At 52.0% G+C, this 17,500-nt stretch overlaps 2 protein-coding genes across 3 annotated transcripts in view; one reads left to right on the top strand and one right to left on the bottom strand.

Annotated features, from left to right (window-relative positions):
* Positions 1-6,669: 6,669 nt before the first annotated feature.
* Positions 6,670-14,292, bottom strand: pogza (pogo transposable element derived with ZNF domain a). 2 transcript variants are annotated; one of them, XM_028425789.1, is made up of 24 exons: positions 13,995-14,292; positions 12,905-13,034; positions 12,711-12,823; positions 12,575-12,635; positions 11,772-11,978; positions 11,533-11,697; positions 11,366-11,451; positions 11,154-11,288; positions 10,799-11,058; positions 10,566-10,714; positions 10,383-10,483; positions 10,166-10,312; positions 9,926-10,060; positions 9,774-9,848; positions 9,593-9,690; positions 9,378-9,509; positions 9,237-9,296; positions 9,036-9,155; positions 8,793-8,958; positions 8,313-8,720; positions 7,923-8,225; positions 7,565-7,765; positions 7,363-7,490; positions 6,670-7,269 (listed from the first exon to the last, which is right to left on the bottom strand). In XM_028425789.1, exons 2-24 carry the CDS (start codon positions 13,023-13,025, stop codon positions 6,915-6,917), a joined length of 3,726 nt encoding a protein of 1,241 aa, XP_028281590.1. In that variant the 5' UTR covers positions 13,026-13,034; positions 13,995-14,292; the 3' UTR covers positions 6,670-6,914. The 2 variants fall into 2 exon arrangements, with proteins under 2 accessions (XP_028281590.1, XP_028281581.1); XM_028425780.1 differs by having other exon boundaries at positions 8,313-8,958.
* An 833-nt stretch (positions 14,293-15,125) lies between these two features.
* vps45 (vacuolar protein sorting 45 homolog) overlaps positions 15,126-17,500 on the top strand; it is a 4,136-nt gene continuing 1,761 nt past the window's right edge. Inside the window, exons 1-10 of the mRNA XM_028426209.1 lie at positions 15,126-15,399; positions 15,515-15,649; positions 15,737-15,797; positions 15,883-15,962; positions 16,141-16,209; positions 16,294-16,431; positions 16,526-16,636; positions 16,719-16,853; positions 17,146-17,259; positions 17,338-17,500. The exon at positions 17,338-17,500 is cut by the window's right edge and continues 5 nt beyond it. Coding sequence (XP_028282010.1) covers positions 15,307-15,399; positions 15,515-15,649; positions 15,737-15,797; positions 15,883-15,962; positions 16,141-16,209; positions 16,294-16,431; positions 16,526-16,636; positions 16,719-16,853; positions 17,146-17,259; positions 17,338-17,500 — 1,099 coding nt within the window. The 5' untranslated portion in view covers positions 15,126-15,306. The remainder of the gene's footprint in view (positions 15,400-15,514; positions 15,650-15,736; positions 15,798-15,882; positions 15,963-16,140; positions 16,210-16,293; positions 16,432-16,525; positions 16,637-16,718; positions 16,854-17,145; positions 17,260-17,337) is intronic.

The raw sequence follows: 17,500 nt of genomic DNA, 5'->3' as shown, positions 1-17,500 counted from the left end.
GTGCGCAGACGTCACTGTGCGCAGACAAGATGGCGGCCCCGTCAGTCGTCTGCGTTCAGGCCTGTGAGCTGTGATTGGCTGAGAAAGAAGGTCTGTGATTGGCTGAGGTCCACCTGGTCCCACGGCGCCGGGCGGCCATGTTCAGGAGGCACAGTGACCCCGCCCACCTCAGGTCAGGTGATCAAACAGACCTCGGAGCAGCTGAGCCAATGAAAACAAAGAGTCAACCCTCCAACCAGACACAAGTTTACCTCCATAATGCCCTTTGTGATGTCATCAGGTGAGTCATCACATTTCCCTCCTGTTCCTACATCTATCAGATCCTTTCTCCTAAATGTCAGAACAGACTCAGACGACTTTAACCCTTTCAACACACGTCTACAAAAACTGCCATCATCTCCTCAGGTCATCTGATCAATTATTATTATTATAGATTAAGATCAATGTATTTATGAATAATAATGATCGTTTCATTCATTAATCATTTTGTCTGTTTTTATACAAACGGATGAAAACATTTGTCTGTTGCTGCATTTGTCTCAGTGTGTGTGTGTGAGTGTGTGTGTGTATGTTCACAGTGTGTGTGTGTGTGTGTGCTCACAGTGTGTGTGTGTGTATGTTCACAGTGTGTGTGTGTGTGTGTGCTCACAGTGTGTGTGTGTGCTCACAGTGTGTGTGTGTGTGTGTGTATGTTCACAGTGTGTGTGTGTGTATGTTCAGTGTGTGTCTCAGTGTGTGTGTGAGTGTGTGTGTGAGTGTGTGTGTCTCACCTGCTGAGTGTGTGTGTCTCACAGTGTGTGTGTGTGTGTGTGTCTCACCTGCTGAGTGTGTGTGTGTTCACAGTGTGTGTGTATATGTGTGTGTGTGAGTGTGTGTGTCTCACCTGCTGAGTGTGTGTGTCTCACAGTGTGTGCTGCAGCTGCTGTGTGTTCAGGGCCATCAGGCTGATCAGAGTCCAGGTGAGCGTCCTGATTTCCTGCAGACAGTGAACACAACAGTTTAAAGACGGTGGTGCTGGCTGTTTGGTGTATGCGAGTGCGCCCCCTGCAGGCAGACTGATGGACACAGCCACAGCGCTCAGAGAAGCCAAACTGGTTTCAGGGTAATGTTAACATGTCACTAATGGATCAGGTCGATTGGTGGAGGCTGTGACAGACTGAAGCCTGGGAGGTGGCGCTCGGGGCAGAGCTGCTCCACCGACACTTCCTGGTCTCAGGCAGGATCTGAAGCGGTGGCGGTCTCTTCCTGTCTGAGGTCTGCACGTCATGAACTGCTCTCTTCTTCTGCGGTGGAGAAGATTGGAGGCAGAGCGTCCACAGACCACAGACGGACCTCCTGGAGCTTGTGAGGCGGCGACCCTGCCTCAGTTGTGTTTTGTTTCTGATGCTGTGTGTGCGTCCACAGACTCACACAGTTTGTGATGCACAGATTTGAGGAGTGTCGTGTTGTTGGTGCCGGCAGGGATCGGCTGCTCTGATGGAAAGCAGATGGACGCTGCTGGATCAGCACTTTCATAACCAGCATCAAAGAGAGCGGAGCGGAGGCCTCACTGAGGGCCCTACTGTCACAGTGCCCCCTGTGGCTGTGCTTGAACTGCGGGCCGTTAACCCTTCTTTTAGATGCTGCTACATTTAGCCAGCTAGCTGTAGCTTAGCTTGCATGTTAGCATGTTAAATGATCATTTGAAGAGGTCTTACCACAGAAACAGGAAGTGATGCGGCACTCCGGACGTCAAACCCCCCTCTCTCTGTGGTTCGCCCAGCGGTTGCCATGGTAGCGGTGGTAGCGTCCTCCTGCTGTCCTCCCGTGTCCTCCTCATCCAAGAATCGCTCCCCGAACCTGTCCAGCTCCTCGTTGCTGGTGTTACCTGCAGAAAACCAACCAATCAGCCGTCAGCTGGCTCACCTCTCAGGGCTAACGGACGCTAACGCTGAGCGGGACTTACTGTAGAAGCTGTAATCAAAGGTGGCGTTGTAGTCAGAGTCGTAGTCTGGAGACGGCGTGACGCCTCCGTAGTACTGAGCCTCACAAACTGAAAGCACAAAGCAGAGATCAGAAAACTCCGTCCCTGAGCGTCCACACGGTGGGACGTCCTGAGGACACATCTGACGGAGGTTTGTCCGGTTCGTATGACCTCATCAGGAGGTCGGACCAACAGCAGGGGGCGCTGCTTCTGATGAGAAAAGCTTCTGATGGGAAACATGGTCCCCGAGGATCCCTCCCCCTCCTCCCCCGCCTCCCCCTCACATCCATCAGCTGCAGACACTGAGGCACTCTGGGAAAATGTTTCTGTGACATCATAAGCTGCTCTCTGAGCTCTCAGACCCGGTAAATCCACACACTGACGGCAGTGTCCACACACAGGATGTCCTCATGACAAGGACAATAAAATAACGCCTGTGTGTGTCTGTGAGTGTGAGTGTGTGTGTCTGTAAGTATAAAAACAGCTGCTGGACTCTGCAGGTGAGCCCTGAAACTACTTCCTGCTTCCTCTCTGTGTGTGTGTGTGTGTCTCTCTCTCACACACACACACAATATTCCATGAATGAGGTCAGTCTGTGATAATCTGTAATCTGTCAGATCTGATCTGATCCACCAACATGTCACACCTGCTCTTTTACACAGGATTAAAGGGAGAATTCACCCAAACACATGTAGAGCTGGACAGACACACACACAGACACACACTCAAACACAAAGACACACACTCACAGACACACACACTTAAGCTGGATCCATACTCCGCGAGACAAAGAGCGGAGAACGCGCTCCACGGGTGGTAAGAGATACAAAAAAAAGGTCTTTTCCGCACTGAGGTACCATACTCCGCGAGACGCGTGTGTGCAGAACTCCTCATACGGCCCGCCCACTAAACTATAAGGAAAGACTTTACTGAGTTTTTTAACACACCACAAGGACTTGTGCCATGGCAAGAGGGCATTATACAGAGAGGGAGCCTGCAACAGCGTGAGATGTCCGATGAGTTGTGAAAATGCGACATTAAAAGTAACAATAGCAAAGATATACAGACACACACACACAGACAGACACACACTCAAACACAAACACACACTCACAGACACACACACACACTCAAACACAAAGACACACACACACAGACACACACACACTCAAACACAAAGACACACACACACAGACAGACACACACACACACACAGACAGACACACACACACACAGACACACACACACACACACACACACTCACAGACACACACACAGAGGCGAGGGTTGGGTCAGATGGGAACTGAGGGGGCGGGCTGTTAATTGTTAACAAACAGGAAGTGTCCACTCTAACAGCCTGTCAATCAGAGCTTCATCACCACAGACGGAGGAAATGAAACCCAGCTGACACACACACGCATGTCAATCAAACCCGTGGGCGGGGCTGAGATGATTCATGTGTAAAGAAACAAAGAGAAAAAGAAAGGTGTGAGGAGGGGGGAGGAAAAGGAGACCGTGGGAGGGACAAGGGAGGGAGGAAAGGAAGGAGAGGAGGAGGAGGAGGAAGAGGAGGAGGAGGAGGAGGAGGAGAGGAGGAGAGGAGGAGGAGGAGAGGTGACTGACAGAAAGGGAAGAAAATGAAGCCTGGGGGGTCAGCAACAGTGTGGGGGTGTTTGTTGGCAAAGTCACATGATCCTCAGAGAAACTTTACAGAAACCAGCTGTTCCACACACACACACACACACACACACACACACACACACTGGATTAAACTGAAGGAGGTGTGTAGTTCAGGGACTGTGGGTTTATTCACTTCTGAAAGGAGCCAGCTGTCCACATCTGTCTTGGTCTCTGTAACCATGGGAGACATCTTTTTTTGACTAACCCCGCGCCGTCACATGACCTGTGCAGCGCTGCATTCAAGTGCCGGGCTGCAGGCCGACGCGTGGCTGTTTGACAGGTAAAGTGACTCAGTGACGGGACAGAATAGAAGACCACGCCCACCTGTGATGTCACAGCCCTCCGTGGTACACCTGTACACCACCGCAGCCAGGTGAGCCCTGAGACCAGGACGGTCGCAGCAGTTCCTGAAGACTCTGTCTCTGCACCCGAGTCCTTACTAGTCCAAATAAAGACCAGGGGGCGGAGCTGGAAGCTACTCACTGACTCACTGCTGGAGCCTCTAGTGGACATAGGAGGAACTGCCGCGTGTATAAAGACTATGAATAAAGGTTTGAGGCTGCTCGGCCTCACAGCTCAGCAGAACTAACGTTAATTAGTCACACACACACCTACAGCCCCCCCCCCCTCTCTCTGCAGGACACTTTCCATGAGGACATGTCTGCGGTCTGAAGACCTCCAGCTCTCACAGACCTGCCTCCCTGTACACATCAGAACGTTCAGATAACTCCTCCAACATGCTGCTGCACGGGGAGGTCAACACACAGTTAACAACAGGAAGTTCAACAGCTGCAGCACACACAGAGTTAAAAGACTCACCCACTGTCAGCAGCAGCAGAGAGACAGCCGGCAGAAAGACTGAGACGGACCTGGACCTGGACATCATTCACACTGAGAGACACACAGAGACAAAGACCCAGCAGAGGACAGGCAGCAGGTCTGAAGGTCTGAGCTACTGAGCTCTGACTGAACACAGAAAAGGGGAGGAGAGAGGGGGGGGGGGAGGAGGGGAGAGAGGGGGGAGAGGGGGAGAGAGGGGGGGGTTCTGGTTTTCCTGCCAAGTTTGTTCCCTGGTTGCCAAACATGAAGAGAGAGAGAGAGAGAGACAAAGAGCGCAGAGTGTTCAGGCTTAAAGGATCATTCCGCCTCCTCCTTCATGCAGCAGCACGTAGACACAGACTGTGATGTCACAGCGTGGAGGCTCCGGTCCACCTGACCTCCTGCTGTAAACATGCGGGTCTGCAGGAGAGGACCGGGCGCCAGCTCGGAGCCTGGAGCCCGGAGCCCGGAGCTGTGGGGTCTGGATTTAAGCAGGTCATATTTAGTTCCACATGATGAAATTGAGATGAGCCGAGTTTGAGTTTCCCGCCGGCCTTTGTCTCAAGCTGCAGCAGCAGCAGTCGAACACAAAGGGTTAAACGCTGTGAAACCGATCCTTTAAAGCCTTCATCCGCCATAAAACCTTTGTCTCTGCTCACAGCTGCAGGTTAAACAATAGACGGATCATATTCTCAGGGAAATCACGCTCAGTGACGACAACAATGGACAAATATGAACGTCTGAGCCGGAGGTCATGAGATCACATGACCATCCGATCAGTCAGGTGGTCAAACTGTCTGCCGCTCATCAATAAATATCTAACACAGCTTGCAGTAAGATCGGATAAGCTGCTGGTTAGCTTGTTAGCTAATGTATTAGATAGGTGTTGCTAATTATAGCTACTCTTAGCTTATTAGCTCAAAATGTTCATTATAGTTGATAACAAATAACTTGAGCTTTGAACAGATGGACCACGACTGGTCCGAATCACAAACAGGAAGCTACAGTTAACAGTGAAACTGTCAAAATAAAGGCCTATAGCTAAAGCTAGGTGTAGAGCCAGGATATAAAGCAGGCTATTAGCACTTAGCACGGCTCAAGACACGTCTGTGTTTTATTCAAATTCATTGTTTTTATCTATTACGGTGAAAGACGATGTATTTACGATGTTAAACATCTGACTATAAAATGTGCAGTGAGTTGACTGACAGCTCCATTTACTGGAAACATTCAGATATTATCATCCTGCCTGTAATCTGGATTAAATCGGACTAAAAACACTTTGTATTTTTCAGACTGGGTTTGACGTGTTCCTGCAGCGTCTGTGTGGAGCTCTGGCTTCACGTCAGGACGAGTCCTCAGTAATTATCTGAGATTTGGGGGTTTTATCTGTGGGAGGTGATTTTCAGATTAAAGTCTGCAGATTCTGGCCGCAGGAGTTCAGCCCAGAACATGCGGCTGCAGTCTGTAAATGTTCAACAAATCAAAGGACTTCCTTCCTGCTGATCACGCCGACGGCAGACTGCATGCTGGGACGCCTTCCGCAATGCTAATGTTCATCAGCGGGATGCTAACAGATGCTAATAGATGCTAATGGGAGAACAGACTCTCCAGCTGTGGTGATCAGAGGTGCTAATGTGTTTTTGTGCTTAAGAGGAAAACCTGATTGAGAATGAGCTGCTCGCTGCACATTAAAGCACCGGGATTAGAGCTCAGTGCGGCTGAAGTGCATCGTGGGAAACGGAGTCTGACAGTCAGATAAATCCCACGACGATCATTAAAACATGAACAAACAGACCGAGCCCTGATCCTCGACATGTCCTCACAGAAGCCCAGAAAACATCTGGAGACACAGCAGAGCGGCGTTAGCATCGGTTAGCATCGCGGCTATCTGCCTGGACTCCGCCGAGGCTCAGGATTGATCTTTGTCCTAAATCTGAAGCTAAATTTAAACCAACGGCCCTTGAATTGTTCCCATCATGCACCTCCCAGCAGGCTGCGGCGTCCTTGGAGGGTTGCTGCCTTGCTCCAGGGCATGCTGAGAACGTGGTTTTGTTCTCAGGGTTTCTAAATTTAACGGTTTAACAGCTGGCCCGGGGTCACAGTGTTTTATCTGTGAGGATGCTCAGCAGGCGAGCGGCGGACAGAACATGGAGCGATGTACAGTCACTGTGTGAACGGAGCAGACATGAAAGAGTTAAAACCGGTCGAGTCAAACATTCTGTTTTTATTCTGACAAAAGTTCATGGGTATAAAAGTAACAAAGTCTACAAAGAAAACATCAAAAACATCGGCCGGCTCTCTTCATCTGCATCTGTAAATCATGAAGTCGGGTCTTCAGCAGCAGAGTCACAAAGTATTGATCAGTGATCGTTTGGTTCGTCCTGACAGATTAGAACCTGCCGTCCCGCCTGTCCTGTGTGTATTTGGTGCAGAAGAAGAACACGGCGCATCAATCGTCATGGAAACCGTGAAAGGAGTCCTGATCGCTGTCGCCGTCAAAAACCAGACGCAGAGCGGAGGGACTTTTTACAGACAACTCTTCCTCCTCCTCCTCATCATCCTCCCCCCTGTCCTCTCCTACCTGCTCCTCCTGTTGGTCTTCAGGTTCCTCCTCCTCCTCCTCCTCCTCCTCCTCCTTTCTCTCCTCCATCACCAGCAGCAGCTCCAGCTGTTCTGGTTCTGGTCTCGGTTCCGGCTGGCCCCCCTCCACAGGCTGGGTCAGAGCCTTGGTCAGAGCAGAGATCATCTTCGTCGCCTCGTTTCGATCCTCCACGTGCTGCAGGTTGCTCACTGAGCTGAAGGACCTGAGGGGTTACCACAGCAACAGACTGAACTCTGCACCTCACACACACACACACACACAGGGCGTTACCATGGCTACACACAGGTGTTCTTACCTGCTCATGAAGTGCTTCTCTGAGTTCAGAGTGGACGTGACCTCACTCAGCCAACAGGCCAGCATCAACGCCAGCTGGTCCAGACCCAGACCGTCCAGACCACCGTTGACCAGCATAAACCACCGCGCCTGCAGAGAGGGGGGGGGGGGCATGTCACTGCACCGTCAGGTGAGGCGCGTGCAGGCGGGACAGGCCAACGTACCTGCAGGAAGTCTCTGAGCACGGGCATCACGCAGACGTCGAGCGGCTGCAGGCGACAGCAGCATCCTGGCGGGATGAAGACGGTTTCCGTGGAGACGGACGACAGGCTGTCTCTGAACTCATCCGTCAGGTGATGTCGGTGGACGTCCACCATCAGAAAAGACTTGTCGTTGCACTGCAAGGCCACGTGGGGGCGCCACACCTGCAGAAACAAAGTTTAGATAAAAGACCTCCTGCGTCCCGTCGGCAGCCTCTCGTGTAAATCTGTTATTCTTGGAGTTCGGTTCTGTTTATTTTGGATGTGTCCGTTTGTCCCCAGACATGGACAGGACATTATAAACATAAACCTCAGTCCTGACCTTCTCCATCCAGATGTGCAGGCGTTCTTCGTCGGTGAAGCCTTCCTGTCGAGCCTCCAGCAGCACGTTGTCGGGAAACCCTTCAGGGACGCCTGCTGCAGTTCCTGAGAAGAACAGCAGGGGGGGCAGGAAGCTGCCGTCCGCCAAGGCTGAGAGGACAACGTCGAAGACGGGCCTGTCCTCGGGGGAGCTGCACAGCTGGAGGGCCAGCAGGCTCTGCTTGGAGAACCTGACTGGGTTGATGAAGATGGGGAACTCGTCCATGCAGCCCAACGCCTGCAGAGGCAGAGCGTGACTCTGCACCTGGAGGAGGGGGGAGGGGACACAAACGCATCACTCAACATGGCCGACGGACACACCTCCACACTTATCTGCCCACTGACAGCACACCTGCAGGTTCAGGGCCTTGATGAAGGACTGGACGCTCTGCCGGACGCTCTTCGGCAGCTTGTTGTTGCTGTTGCTCTGCAGCCCGAGGTCGTGTCTCAGCAGGAAGTCCACGGACCAGCTGTAACAGTCCGCCAGCTGGCAGTCTTTTCCCAGAGCGCCCCGGGCCGTCTTCAGGAGGACGTCTTCGCCCACAGTCAGATACTGCTCCCTCTGACTCAGCACCCACTCCGCCAACTTGTCTGTCGACCAAGACCACTTCCTGTTGGACATCCCGCGCTCCTGCTGCTCGATCCAGGACCGAATCGTCATGGGAGACGTGTTGTGGCGACAAGACGCCTGGGGGACGCCATGACACATAGAGGAGAGGACGACGGACAGCTGGGAGACGGACAGCTGGGAGACAGACGGCTGCAGAGGAAGAACACCATCAGTGTCATCACTGGTGGCAGCTCGGTGTTTAGGCAGTGAGCTGCAGCTCACCTGTGCAGGCTGAGGGCGGGGGCCCAGGAACTTGATGGTCATTGCGGAGGGCGAGGACAAGGTGGTGGGGCAGGTGAGGGGTTTGACGAACAGCTGGGTGGAGGTCTGCTGCGAGGGGACGAGGTGGATGGGGATGAAGGCTCCGCCCTGACCGGGTGATGTCACACTGTAATAAGGAAATCAAAGTGAGCTGGGAACTAAGACAGCAAACTGTTATTGATCAGTTATTGATAAGAGTGTTACCTGGTCTTAGCTCCGCCCATGATGCAGCTGTGCTCCGGTCTCTCCACCAGGTGACGAGCCATAACATCTCCTCTGCAGGTGGAGAATGCACACACCCCACAGCTCAGCGTCTGCGACAGCCTGACACACACACACACACACACAGTCAGTGTCTGTAAATCCACACTCGATCGACTGTATTGATCAGACCGGGCTGCTTACTTTGGGTTGAACTGGAAGATGGTTTGGTACGGAGGGTTCTTCTTGTAGGCGGCATGATTACTGAGAAAGAATTCTTTGTGTTAACAACAGGTCTGTAAAGATTCAAAGTTCATCAGGGGTTAATGGAAGGTGCAGACACACTTGATCATGTGGTTGGCGTAGGAGGTGGAGCAGCAGGTGAGGAACCTGCAGAGCGAGCAGTGGACCAGAGACGGGAAGTGAACCTCGAAGTCTGAGGCCGAGTTCAGACACTCCACGCAGCGCTGACGGACCCTGAAACACAGAGAGGAGGAGGTGGGACTTCAGGCGGCGCAGCAGCGCCCCCTGCTGTCAGACTGACACTGAGGAGTCCATACCTGTGCACCGGCAGGCCGCACAGCAGGGCTCCAAGGCTCTCCACCGGTTTCCTCTTAGGAGGTTCCTGTGTGGGTGGCGGAGGGGCGACATCGACCACCTGAACAACAGCAAAGAAAAACAACGAGTTAGTCTGGAGCGTGATGTCAGCGGAGCACAGGAAGCGGCTGGTCGAACGCTCACCCTGCAGGGAACGTCAGTCTTCTTCAGTCCCTCATCCTCAGATCCTCGGACCACAGAATACGTCCTGACCGTCACCTGCAGACACAACAGGTTTGTAAGTGCGTGTCCATCCAGCCCGCTGCTCTCAGCGGTGAGCTGAAGGTCCGGCGTACCTTGGTTCCGGGTTTGAGTCCACAGAGCTGAGGGGGTTTGATGTGAGTCCTGTGGTGCAGCGCCGTGTGGTCGATACGTTCTTTAATGTACAGGAAGTGGAGGCGACACTTGTCACAGCTGAACACATGTTTCCTCTGCAAACACACACACAGACACACACACAGGAAGGGTTCAGTCTTCTGTACCTGCTGTGGAGGAGTGTGTTCCTTACACTGCTCTGTGTGTGTGTGTGTGTGTACCTGGTGGCGGGCATAGTGCTGCTGGAAGCAGGTGTTGTTGCGCATCACCCTCAGGCAGTACTGACACAGCAGGTGTCGGGTGTTGCCGTGAGTGGTGTGAAAGTGAGACCAAACATCTGAGTAGAAGGACGACCTGAAGCCACACACCTGCAGGCAGAAAGCAGGGCTCAGTGAGCTCAGAGTCACAGAGGACGCTGGTGAGGTTTCATGTTCAGACCTGGCAGATGTAGGGCATCTCTCCTGGTTTGTGGGTGGTCTTCATGTGCCACAGGAAAGCCGGCTCACTGCCGAAGGCCAGCTCACAGATCCGACACGTCACTGCAGCAGGAAACACACACACACACACACGTTACAGACGCACAAGTCCACACCTCGAGCTGCTGAGCAGACACACACGCACCTGTGGACTTGTACTGGCTGTGGACAGTCTCCAGGTGGCACTGCAGTTTAAACGGGGAGCTGAAGTGACGGAAACAGTGAGGACACAGGTTGTCCATCTCTTCGTTGTCGGTCATGGTGGCGGCGTGCTGCTGCATGTGATACATCAGCCTGAGACACAGAACACGGGTCAGACAGCGGGTCAGCGCCGGCTCTACACACACCTGTTAACGTGCTGCTGGTGTCAGGTCTCACTTGATGTTGGTGCGCAGCGTCCGGGGACAGTGGATGCAGGGGTACGACTTGGACTTTCCAGTATCAGGGACGGGGACTTCTCCTGGTGCAGAGCCGTAATAAAAGTCCTCCACCAGTATGACCAGTTTACCTTGAGAGGCGTCAGGTGCGGGTCCAGGCGGGTCCTGCTGCAGGAGGGTGCAGGAGGCGGTGGCGGCAGAGGGGGAGGCGGGGCAGGTGACCTGCTCTGACAGGAAGTCTTCAGGCTGTCTGTGGGTCTTCTGAGAAAGACAGAAATTGTGGAGGAGGCAAACAGGAAGTCAGTGAACGACCAACAAAGGAGGGGGGCGGGGCAGAAATGAATCTGCGTGCTCACAGGTGAGAGTCCAGGGCGAGTCTTGGACACTTTGCTGCAGGGATTAGACGTCCTGCTCCTGTCTCTACTCGGCCTGTAGCGTTTGTTCTTCTTCTTCAGGTTCCTCAGACTCTGAGCAATGTCCGAGCTGCACAGCTGGAGGAGGAAGAGGAGGACGAAGAGTTAGGGGTCAGGCTGTGAGGTCACAGGTGCAGCAGGCCTCAAGGACTTACACACAAGAATCCTCGCAGCTCAGGGACCAGTTTGTACTGAGACAAGCAGACGAGACAGTCAGGGGGACAGACGGGTCCGAGCTCACCTGAGGGAGGACAGATGGTGACGTGAATCCATGCAGACTGTGTGTGTCTGTCTGTGTGTGTGTGTCTGTGCTGACTCGAACCTTTGCGCAGCAGGTTCCGTGCTGCAGGCTTGGAGCGGCGCTTGGTCTGCGGTGAGGTAACTGGTGACTCCAGGGCTGAGGGGAGGGGCTTCTTAGACGGGCTGGACTTGAAGTTGACATTGTGGTCACTGAGGACCTTCTGTGCTGCTTCACCTGAGACCACACCTGGCCCACAGAAGGTCTGTGTTAGTTCAAAGTCTGCTTCAGGTCCTCAGCTGGAACAGGCGGCGGTGACGTACCTGTGATGATGGGGACGGGGTCGGGTGCAGCTGGGGGAGCCGGCAGCGAGGGGGAGGGGGTGACGGAGGCGGTCAGGGAGGCAGTTGTGCTGATGTGGCGAGTCCCCGCAGCACTGTGGAGGGTCAGAGTGACGGGGATCTGCACTGTGGTAAAACCGCTGGCTGAACCTCCAGGATGAGAGCACAGCTTCAGCTCTGTGCTGCCACCTACAGAGCAGAGAGAGGAACAGCTGAGTGCTGCAGCTCATCTGGAACAAATGTGTTATTACAGAAGCCAGGTGGAGCAGTCGGCCTGTGGTTTACATCACGTCTGAGCGCAGCGTGTCCTGAATGCTTCAAACTCCCGTGAGTCACAGCATCACGCAGTAACCTGCTGTGACCTGATGGCTACTGTCCTCTCTACATGTGACAGGCCGAGTTACAGAGCAGGTGCTGAACCCTTTGTTTCCTCCATCAACACAGAGCAGCTCCTCACCTTCCGCTCTGAGAGCAGCTCCTCTGCCTTTCTTTCTGATGTTGTCTGAGTATAAAGCCTGATCTATCATATAAAAGCCGTTTCTCTGCCAGATCCAGATTGAACCTCTCCTCAGCTTTGGCCTTTCTCCCTCAGCTGTGACGTTAAATGTAGCAGCCAGAGTTTGCTCACAGGGTCTTGGACTGGTTTGGATTCTCTCTGGGGCCTGACTTCCTGCCTGATGTCAGAACAGAACCGACGTGTTTCTCTGGCGGAGCAGAGCGTGCGGCTGCTTCTGAAACACGCCGCTTATCAACAACAAACCAGTTCTAGACTGAAGTGGACTGACCTCCAGGCTGAAAGGGGACCAGCTGACCGTTGACCATGAAGCCCAGAGCGCCACCTGCAGACTGAACACATCACATGGTAAATCACCGAAGATCAATCGGCTCAGTGTAAACTGACCTGTGTCATGTGACATGTACCTTGACTGGGCTGGCTGTGGGGGGGCTACAGCCCTGCGTTGTTTGCGCTGGGATGGGGATGACCCTGAAGGGTGGAGGGTTCTCCTCCTCCTCCTCCTCCTGGTCTTTCACAGCTGGATTAAAATGTGACGCATCACATGTCATGCTCGACAGAGAGTGATGTAAGCAGTCTGAACTTTGAGAAGCACTCTCACCTCCATCCTGTCTCTCCTCTCCGCCTGTGTCTGATGACGGAGTCCACACCTCCAGCTCGTCTTCATCGCACTCCATCAGCAGGCCAGTGGCAGCTGCTGTGTCAGTCTCCACCTCCGTCATCGGCAGCACCTGAGGGAAATCCAAGACCATCATCACAGCCCCCAAAAACCTCTCAAACTCAGACCCATCACTTCAGGCACAGCAGGGGACAGCGAGTGTTTCCATGTATTGGATTATTTACATATTCAAAATAATCATCTGACAACTAAATGTTTAAAATGATCAACATCAAGTTTTTTGTCTTTAAAGAATAATAAAAAAACAAAGTTTTTGCCATATCGCCCACCCCTAGGTATGATGTAACTTTCTGTGATCTTTGCAAACGCTCATGTGCACTAAAACTTGATTTGAGAAAAATCGTGGATGAAATCGAAATCGCAATATTTGCCAGAAAAATCGCAATTCAATTTATTCTTAAAATCGTTCATCCCTACTACCTAGGTATGAAAATGACTATGGTCACACATAAAGATCTATTAAGGAGCTTGGAGGAGGACAGACGTCATCAACAGAGCTGATGGAGGAGCAGCACAGTTTTAAACACAACTCTTATTTAGATATTTAATTAAACACGGAAGTAGTAAAATAACACCGCAGCTAGTAACTAATCTGGCCAGAAGTTGCATTAGTCGAGTTATTAAACTGTTATCTGACCTAAAACCTGATAAATTACAGCTTTTACAAACTTAGCTCAGTCAATTAGCAAGCTAAGCTAGCGCGCTAATGTACCTTTGAAAGGATCCGAGCCCGAACCTGGACCAAAATGCTAAAGGGTACCGACTCAAACACTTACTTTCTGTTTACTTATCCAAACGTGAGGAGATGTAAACAAACACGGCGTTGTTTGTATTTTAGCGTTTAGCTCTTCTTCCTCCCGGGGCTCACCCCCTCCCTCCTCCTCCTCATCACATTACTTAGCATGCTGCTAACAATGCTAACAGATTCCAAAGCTAGCTGAACAGCTAACTCAGAGAGTTCATTAACTCTGCATGATATGCGTTTTAAAAAGTATGTCAGGCGCGCACTTACCTTATCCAGACCTTTAATATGCTAAATGAATATTTATTCCATTAAAAGTGTGTTTTCTAAACACAAAGTCTTAATCTGTGGTCAGACAAGCAGCAGCTAGCAGCTAGCAGCTAGCACCGAGCACACGTTGGAGTGTGTAGGCTGCACACAGAGTATCCCTCCGCCTCCTGCTGCCGCCGCACTGCATCCGAACGAGGCGGAGTGATACCTCCGCACCGCAGCCACCGTGACTTTGTTAAAACATGATTATTAAACTGTGATTAAAGCTGCAGCCTCCCGTGGACGCTCACACCGTGGGTACACAAACACCCACGGCGACTACACGTCAGCGCTCCGGTTAAAACGGGGGCAGCGTCCAGCCTGAAGCAGGAGAACCTCTGCATGCTAAAGGGATTAGCATGCTAACACGGAGAAGTTAGATGCCGGGGCTTGTTTTTTTATCGATCCACAAACTGGCTGATCACTGATCGAAGAGAATGAGGCGAACACACGTGTGTGTGTGTGTGTGTGTGTGTGTGTGTGTGTGTGTGTGTGGAACAGTTAATGCAGCCCAGATGTGAGCTGCCTTAACAAACTATTAATAAAGTGTAGCAGATGTAAACATAGCGAATTCAATTATTAATAACCAATCATAAAACAATACTATATATATATATATATATATATATATATATATATATATATGATAATGCTCCAGCTGTGACGTCAATCAGGCCTTTTAATCGATCAGTTATAACATGCTATGAGCTAGCTTCATGTGAACGTGACTTCAGATCAATACCCACAGTTCATCTGGATCAATACCAGCAGAACCCGTGGCGTAACATCGGTGATTATCACTAAAGAAAAACGTCAGTGACGTTTATCAGCACATTAAACCACATGTGTTCATATTTAGCTGCCTCCAACCATCAGCTAGCTAACAGGCTAACTGGCTGTAAACAGTGAGGTGGCTAAAAGAAGACAAATCAATACAACATTCCTGCACGTGTGTTTGTTCCATGAACAGAAATAAATAAACTCCGGGACAAAGAACAGTAAACTTTTTGTTTTTATTTATTTCATGTGCCGTCCATCCTCTGCTGTACGGCCCTCCGACAAGCTTCACGGCAGCGGAGTGACGCAGGGTTTGAGCGTGCTACGCGCTGACGTCAGTGATCAGGCAGGAAGTCAGCGGCAGTGTTGTTGTTCGAGCAGCTGATTGATATTTGTGCGACAGAAACAGGGAGGAGATAAAACCCGCGGGCTGTAGCAGAGCTGCTGTTTGTTTGTTTGTTTGTTTATTTGTTTGTTGTCTCTCTGCGTCGCCGCCATGAACGTGACGCTCGCGGTGAAACAGTACGTGTCCAAGATGATCGAGAACAGCGGGCCCGGGATGAAGGTGCTGCTGATGGACAAAGAGACGGTGAGTGCGCGGCTACGGCCAGAACCTGTCCCAGAGCTGGTCCTGGTGCTGCTCAGCCCGTCACTGTGTCTGTGTGTGTCTGTGTGTGTGTGTCTGTGTGTGTGTGTCTGTGCAGACCAGCATAGTCAGCGTGGTGTACACTCAGTCTGAGATCCTGCAGAAGGAGGTTTACCTGTTTGAGCGGATCGACTCTCAGAACAGGGACAGCATGAAGCACCTGAAGGCCATCTGCTTCCTGAGACCCACCAAGGTACACACACACACACACTGCTGACACACACAGCCCGAGTCACCAGGCTTTAAACGGTTAAAGAGTGTGTGTGTGTTCCTGCTGCAGGAGAACGTGGAGCACCTGATCCAGGAGCTGAGGAGGCCGAAGTACAGCGTCTACTTCATCTGTGAGTGTCAGCCTGTCACACTGAGTCCACGTCTCCTGCTGTCTGACAGAGTGTGTGTCTGTGTGTGTGTGTGTGTGTGTTTCAGACTTCAGTAACGTGATCAGTAAGAGTGAGATCAAAGCTCTGGCAGAGGCGGATGAACAGGAAGTGGTGGCTGAAGTTCAGGTGAGTCTCAGATGGATCCAGCAACGTGTGCAGCAGGCGCTCTCCTGCTCTCTGATTGGACACCGTGTGATGCGAGGCAGCTGATCCTGGACCATCATGTGACACACAACAGTAAATCACTCCTGTGTTTCTGTGTGTGTGTGTGTGTCTGTGTGTGTCTGTGTGTGTGTGTCTGCAGGAGTTTTACGGAGACTTCATCGCTGTGAACCCTCACCTGTTCTCCCTCAACCTGCAGGGAGTCGCCAGGGTAAGAAAGATGGACGCTGTGAGTGTGTGTGACTGGAAGGACACATGTTTAAAGTGTGTGTCTGTGTGTGTGTGTGTGTCTCAGGGTCGGAGCTGGGAGCCCTCCATGTTGTCTCGCTGCACTCAGGGTTTGACTTCCGTCCTGCTCGCGCTGAAGAAATGTCCGATGATCCGCTACCAGCTGTCCTCAGACATGTCCAAACGCCTCGCGGAGAGCGTCAAGGTTTCCATGGCAACAGCCCTCTCGTCACACACTGAAGAAGATGAGCCGACCATTAAAAACCTTCTGATTATAATAATGTTTGTTTTTTTCTCAGCAAATCATCACGAAGGAGTACGAGCTGTTCGACTTCAGGAAGACTGAGGTTCCTCCTCTGCTGCTGATCCTGGACCGCAGTGACGACGCCCTCACACCGCTGCTCAACCAGGTGACCAATGGCAGCGCCGCACGGTGCCACGTGTCAGAGAAATGTGCACAGTTCACGAGCAGTGTGTGTGTGTGTGTTGCAGTGGACGTACCAGGCGATGGTGCACGAGCAGCTCGGCCTCAACAACAACAGGATCGACCTGTCCAGAGTGCCGGGGATCAGCAAGGACCTGCGGGAGGTGGTGCTGTCCGCGGAGAACGACGAGTTCTACGCCAACGTGAGTCTGACCTGAAACAGGCTCTTCTTCTTCTTCTTCTTCTTCTTCTTCTTCTTCTCCTTGTTCTTCTCCTCCTCCTCCTTCTTCTTCTCCTCCTCCTCCTTCTTCTTCTCCTTCTTCTTCTTCTTCTTCTCCTTCTTCTTGTTCTTCTCCTCCTCCTCCTTCTTGTTCTTCTTCTTCTTCTCCTCCTCCTCCTCCTTCTTCTTGTTGTCCTCCTCCTCCTCCTCCTCCTCCTCCTCCTCCTCCTCTTCCTCCTCCTCCTCATGTGTCAGCAGTATCTGTATCTTTTTAGAACATGTACCTGAACTTTGGGGAGATCGGCACCAACATCAAGAACCTGATGGAGGACTTCCAGAAGAAACGACCCAAAGGACAACAGAAGCTGGAGTCCATCTCAGACATGAAGGTCCGTGCTGATCCCGTTGGTCTTCATCCAGAGAGGGGCGGTCCTGACGTCTGTGTGTGTGTGTGTGTGTGTCTGCAGGCGTTTGTAGACAACTACCCTCAGTTCAAGAAGATGTCGGGCACCGTGTCCAAACACGTGACGGTGGTGGGGGAGCTGTCGCGGCTGGTGTCAGAGCGTCAGCTGATGGAGGTGTCGGAGGTGGAGCAGGAGCTGGCCTGTCAGAACGACCACTCCAACGCTC

The sequence above is a fragment of the Parambassis ranga genome, chromosome 2 (genome assembly GCF_900634625.1).
Source record: "Parambassis ranga chromosome 2, fParRan2.1, whole genome shotgun sequence".
Classification (NCBI taxonomy): domain Eukaryota; kingdom Metazoa; phylum Chordata; class Actinopteri; family Ambassidae; genus Parambassis; species Parambassis ranga.
Note: the sequence above shows the minus strand (reverse complement) of the source record. Positions and strands in the feature narration are given on the sequence as shown.

Excerpts from the sequence above, each read along its gene's own strand:
- pogza (XM_028425780.1), bottom strand. The coding sequence starts at position 13,025 with ATGACGGAGGTGGAGACTGACACAGCAGCTGCCACTGGCCTGCTGATG. Across the intron at positions 12,636-12,710 it reads CCACAGCCAGCCCAGTCAAG|TCTGCAGGTGGCGCTCTGGG; the intron begins GTACATGTCACA and ends TGATGTGTTCAG. Across the intron at positions 10,715-10,798 it reads ACGCTGCGCACCAACATCAA|GCTGATGTATCACATGCAGC; the intron begins GTGAGACCTGAC and ends TCTGTGTCTCAG.